The sequence below is a fragment of the Osmerus eperlanus genome, chromosome 7 (genome assembly GCF_963692335.1).
Source record: "Osmerus eperlanus chromosome 7, fOsmEpe2.1, whole genome shotgun sequence".
Lineage (NCBI taxonomy): Eukaryota > Metazoa > Chordata > Actinopteri > Osmeriformes > Osmeridae > Osmerus > Osmerus eperlanus.
The window spans coordinates 2,014,628-2,020,585 of record NC_085024.1 but is presented as its reverse complement, the minus strand read 5'-3'; the positions used below and the strand labels follow the sequence as shown (position 1 = coordinate 2,020,585).

At 51.7% G+C, this 5,958-nt stretch overlaps 1 protein-coding gene across 2 annotated transcripts in view; it reads left to right on the top strand.

The window, feature by feature from the left end:
- Nucleotides 1-641: 641 nt before the first annotated feature.
- The window catches only part of LOC134024068 (protein NDRG1-like), a 12,955-nt gene continuing 7,638 nt past the window's right edge, over nucleotides 642-5,958 (top strand). Inside the window, exons 1-4 of one of the 2 annotated variants that reach the window (XM_062466473.1) lie at nucleotides 642-723; nucleotides 978-1,049; nucleotides 1,494-1,529; nucleotides 4,873-4,978. In XM_062466473.1, the coding sequence (XP_062322457.1) occupies nucleotides 667-723; nucleotides 978-1,049; nucleotides 1,494-1,529; nucleotides 4,873-4,978 (271 nt within the window). In that variant the 5' untranslated portion in view covers nucleotides 642-666. Of the gene's footprint in view, nucleotides 724-977; nucleotides 1,050-1,493; nucleotides 1,530-3,552; nucleotides 3,702-4,872; nucleotides 4,979-5,958 lie in introns of those variants that run through there. The other variant, XM_062466474.1, reaches the window with a different exon arrangement.

The following is a 5,958-nucleotide window of genomic DNA, read 5'->3' as shown; positions in this document are numbered from 1 at the left end:
TCCACAAGGTACACGGACCGACAAGTTATCCCCTACTTCTCAGTGTGAGAAGTTGGTGCGTGAGAGCGTGAGAAATGGTTGAAATGCGTGAGTGTGCGCCGAATGCGTGAGACTTGAGAGCCCCGTTTTAAATACTCAGCCTATTGTAGGCTATTGCAACATGGTTCCACGATATCCTATTTGCAGTCTTTAATTAGTAGGCTAGCCTAGTTAAGCAGGTAACGGATAATCAGACTCCTGGTTTAGTCAACTAGATATTTCTATGTGAATACTTTCCGGAGGCCTTAAAAGCAGAGGTTAAACCTTGAGAAGATTAGTTTTTCATCCACACCTGCTCAAAAATCCTGTGTCGCGTGACACACACAGGACCCAGCAACCAGAGCGCGACACCTCCAACTTATAACGTAGTATTACCTCCGTGATAACAAATTACACATTTAAGAGTATTGTTTATGGAAGTAAAACGCTAGATCACAACAACCCATATTAAACTGACAGTCTAGCCTAGCTTACTTGACAAACTGGTTGTAAAATGTTACCTTGTTGTTTTTTATTCCTTTAATGCGTCATTGTTGCCGGGGAAACGTAATGATTCTATTGTAGATACTGAAAGCCATAGTTGTGCGGTCCGACGTAGGCTTGTCGTGTGTGTTTTATCAGGATACTATGGGTGAAGCAGGTAGTTTTAAAGCTGTCGGCAGGGCCATGCGCTTGTTTAAAAAGGTGGGATGAAATTGCAGGCTACAAATGATGCGAAGTGTTTATGTTCAACAGTTCTTATTGACGTTAAAAAAAGACGCTCTTATTTAATCCGTTTGACCCACTAACGTAACTATAACGTGACCCACTTAATCTATCTTAACGTAATGTAGCCATATGGTGTGCCAAGTCACGGTGAGCCGCAGGTGTGGGCCTCACCTTGCAGCTGCCGCCACCGGCTGTCACCGGGACAGGCATAACCCGTGTCCATTACGCAGGTCCCGTCTTTGCCGGAAGAGGATGAGACGGACGAAAATGCAGAGAGTCACCAGTGCTTCACAGTCATTCCAGTAAGAACTTCTCGCACCTGAACGTTTGAATAGCCTTAAAGTGTACGGGTGTACTTATAGTTTAAAGTCCTAAAGCAGTGGTTGTCAACTCTGGTCCTTAGGTACCCCCTGCATGTTCTAGATCAGGGGTGGACAATTCTGGTCCTCAGGGGCCACTGTCCTGCATGTGTTAGATGTTTCCCTGCTCTAACACACCCGATTTAAATTAATGTGTCGTTATGAAACAAAGCACAAGCCTGATAACGACCTATTCATTAGAATCAGGTGTGTTAGGGCAGGGACTCATCTAAAACATGCAGGGCAAGGGGTCCCTGAGGACCAAGGTTGAGAGGCGCTGCTGTAAATGAAGTCCTACATGTAGCCTACAGCGATGACTAGCATAAGGAGCTTTCTACTGAAATGTCCAGATGAAGGAACCAACCCTGTCCTCTGTTTACCTCACAGCTCACTTCTGATTGCTCCTCAAGACATGCAAACGGGGTAAAGCGTGCACAACTTGTTCAAACACTACACAATAACATTGTCTTCATAATGAAATAATGTTGATGTTCTGAACCTATTATCTCATCCTTGCTTGTGTGTGTGTGTGAGGCCTGTGTGTGTGTGTGTGTGTGAGGCCAGTGTGTGTGTGTGTGTGAGGCCAGTGTGTGTGTGTGTGTGTGAGGCCAGTGTGTGTGTGTGTGTGAGGCCAGTGTGTGTGTGTGTGTGTATTGGAGGCCAGTGTGTGTGTGTGTGTGTTGGAGGCCAGTGTGTGTGTGTGTGTGTGTGTTGGAGGCCAGTGTGTGTCTGTGTGTGTGGGGGGAGAGGAAGTGTTTCCAACAGAATGTTTTTTTATTTTAATAAATTAATATTTCAATTTTAAAGAGGTGAATTCAAAACCAACACATTCAGTGGTGTTAAAATTTCAATATTAAGTATTCAATGCCTTTTAAAATTCATAACATTGTCACTGATTTGCTTCCATAGGCTATTTACTGACGGGTCCGTTGTAGTGAGAGAGAGAGAGAGAGAGAGAGAGAGAGAGAGAGAGAGAGAGAGAGAGAGAGAGAGAGAGTGAGAGAGAGAGAGAGAGAGAGAGAGGGGCAAGAAGGGGCTGAGCGAATGAATGCTCTACAATTATTTTTTTTATTGCCATGTTGCTGTGCTGAGTGTGCCTTTGTATATGAGTTAAATGAATACAACCGAATGACTGTGTGGGGTCAGAGCCAGCTGTGTAAGAGATGACACGTGTTACAGGGCATCTTGCAAGCCTGACCTTCCCTGGTCCTGTTCCTCTGGCCTAACAAGATTAGACACCAGGAGAGAACCCCAGCTGCTGTACAGGACACAGGGCACTTCAGGCAGCCTGTGTTCTGTTCAGTACTTGTACAGTAGGCTGACAGACAGGAGCCTGTGTTCTGTACAGTACTGGTACAGTAGGCTGACAGACAGGAGCCTGTGTTCTGTAGAGTACTGGTACAGTAGGCTGACAGACAGGAGCCTGTGTTCTGTACAGTACTGGTACAGTAGGCTGACAGACAGGGCTCATGTCACTGTAGGGTGCATGACACTGAGCCTGCTTGTACAGTACTGAAACATTTAAAGTACAAACAGTCAACTACTTTAGGCTGCATGTCAACAAACGTTTATTCCCATCCCCATTTTTGTGTGAGGAAGGGCAGGGTGTCCCCCACTCAGAACTCTGCCTGTTCCTGGTGAGGAGATGTGCTCTTCCTGTTCCTGGTGAGGAGATGTGCTCTGCCTGTTCCTGGTGAGGAGGTGTGCTCTGCCTGTTCCTGGTGAGGAGGTGTGCTCTGCCTGTTCCTGGTGAGGAGGTGTGCTCTGCCTGTTCCTGGTGAGGAGGTGTGGTCTGCCTGTTCCTGGTGAGGAGGTGTGGTCTGCCTGTTCCTGGTGAGGAGATGTGCTCTGCCTGTTCCTGGTGAGGAGGTGTGCTCTGCCTGTTCCTGGTGAGGAGGTGTGGTCTGCCTGTTCCTGGTGAGGAGGTGTGGTCTGCCTGTTCCTGGTGAGGAGGTGTGGTCTGCCTGTTCCTGGTGAGGAGGTGTGCTCTGCCTGTTCCTGGTGAGGAGGTGTGGTCTGCCTGTTCCTGGTGAGGAGGTGTGGTCTGCCTGTTCCTGGTGAGGAGGTGTGCTCTGCCTGTTCCTGGTGAGGAGGTGTGCTCTGCCTGTTCCTGGTGAGGAGGTGTGCTCTGCCTGTTCCTGGTGAGGAGGTGTGCTCTGCCTGTTCCTGGTGAGGAGGTGTGGTCTGCCTGTTCCTGGTGAGGAGGTGTGGTCTGCCTGTTCCTGGTGAGGAGGTGTGTTGGCAGCAGCAAAGGCACATCCTGTGGCTCTGCTCTGCTTTCCCTCCTCCTGGGAACCAGCCTGCCTGGGATGGACCGGCCACATTCGTGTTAATCCAATCATCTGATCAGGCCATCCAGATGGCAGCAAGGGCCTTGGTGCTACACAAGCAGGGGAGGGGGTGGGGGAGGGGGCGGGATAGTCAGGGGACTTAGAAAAGTATAAAACCTTGCTGTCTGGAAGGAGGGGACACAGTAGCTCAGAGACTCAAGCTCCAGGATCTAAAACTCCAATCGCAACCACGGCCAACCGACACACAGACAACATGGTCATGCAGGACAATGAGTACGACTCAGTGTTTGACATAGAGGCAACTGTGAGTATCGTCTGGGCTGACTTGTGAGACTAGGGAAAGCAATTCAACTGGATGACCTCGATGTGTGTTTTTAGCTGAAGGTGTGAATCCGGAGGGACAGGGTGATGTTGGGGTTCCTGAGATAATCAACGTGGCTTCTGGAAAGTTCTGCTCCGTTGACCACAGACAGGACTTTCCTCATGCAGGGGTCTACTAGCATGTCTGAAGGTCTCTGACAGACCATAAACAACAGTGTTGTCTTCTCAGTGCTGGCGTCGTACGCCATCTTCCATCCCCTCAGCCGTCTGGTTGAAGCCGTTCTTGCATCAAGCAAGCTGTTTGTCAGTGGCAGTGCTAGTGTCAGGGGATAACGAGGGTCCATGGGGGGGAAGCTTCCCCAGCGAGGCTCAGGGGGACGGGGTGTGTGGGAGTTTGAAACGAGTGGAGCAGGGTGCCGTTGGGGAGGCAGCGGGGAGGCAGGGTGGAGGCGTTGGCGAGGCAGCGGGGAGGCAGCGGGGAGGCAGCGTGGAGGCGTTGGCGAGGCAGCGGGGAGGCAGTGTGGAGGCGTTGGCGAGGCAGCGGGGAGGCAGCGGGGAGGCGTTGGCGAGGCAGCGGGGAGGCAGCGTGGAGGCGTTGGCGAGGTAGCGGGGAGGCGGCGGGGAGACAGCGAGGAGGCGGTGGGGAGACAGCGGGGAGGCGTTGGGGAGACAGCGGGGAGGCGGCGGGGAGACAGCGGGGAGGCGTTGGGGAGGTGGCGGGGAGGCGGCGGGGAGGCGGCGGGGAGACAGCGGGGAGGCGGCGGGGAGACAGCGGGGAGACAGCGTGGAGGCGTTGGCGAGGCGGCGGGGAGGCGGCGGGGAGACAGCGAGGAGGCGGCGGGGAGACAGCGGGGAGACAGCGGGGAGGCGTTGGGGAGACAGCGGGGAGGCGGCGGGGAGACAGCGGGGAGGCGTTGGGGAGGTGGCGGGGAGGCGGCGGGGAGACAGCGGGGAGGCGTTGGGGAGACAGCGGGGAGGCGTTGGGGAGACAGCGGGGAGGCGTTGGGGAGACAGCGTGGAGGCGTTGGGGAGACAGCGGGGAGACAGCGGGGAGGCAGCGGGGAGGCGGCGGGGAGACAGCGTGGAGGCGTTGGGGAGGCAGCGGGGAGGCGGCGGGGAGACAGCGGGTGACGTTTGCTGTCGTGTGTTTCCAGGAGGAGGATGTGGAGACGCTGTGTGGGCTGGTCCGCTGCTCCGTGAAGGGGGTGCCAAAGAGCGCGCGCCCGGCCATCCTCACCTACCATGACATCGGGCTGACCTGTGAGTACGAGGAGCCCTCACACTGGGAGTCAGCTGGCTGAGCGGTTAGGGAATCGGGCTAGTAATCTAAAGGTTGTTGGGTCGATTCCCGGCCGTGCCAAATGACGTTGTGACCTTGGGCAAGGCACTTCACCCTACTTGCCTCGGGGGAATGTCCCTGTGCTTACTGTAAGTCGCTCTGGATAAGAGCGTCTGCTAAATAGGCTGCAAGGTGAACCATGAAAAGTCTTTTAGAAAATGATTCCCGCTCCACAGTCTGGCATCTACACAATCTTTAGCTCATAAAAAAAGAACGATTTGTGCTAAGCTACAAAAAAAAAGTTTGTCGCTGAAATTCCAGTCAATTATCGTTGCGTCTATGTTTTATGCAGAACTAGTTTCTTCAGAGCGTAATAGGATTTTGGTGGCACGGTTCGACACGTGATCGTTCTACACCAATAAGGTAGCTGCTTTTTGTCAACATGGATGGATATGTTTGGCAAATAGTGGATGGGACCTTGCATGTAACAGAAATTCGGCCCCTGACAGTGTTTTGCATGTGATACACTGCGGCTGCAAAACTGCGTGTGAGACAGGCAGATGTTCATGTTTTTCTGCAGGACTGTGTTGTACAGACTTATGTCGTTGTTGTAATTGTGCCAACACAAAAGAAACTGAGGAACTGGGAGATAACTGTCCTGACACTGACAGTGAGGACTGAGTGTCCTTAATCTGTTATTCCTTATTCTGTTTTGTACAGTTTTATATATCATATTTCATATGTTTCATTACGATTGTTTTTATGGTTGATCAGTGTTTTCATTTGTGGAAGAATGAATGTTACAACAACGACATAAGTCTGTCTCCCCCCCCCCCAGGTTAATGTAATAGCCTAGTTTAATAACTAATGTAATATTGCACATATTTTAGTACTATTTCCCCTAAAGCAATAAGGTTAGGCTACTTAGAGACCTTCCACTCATAAAGTATGTTCTAAATGG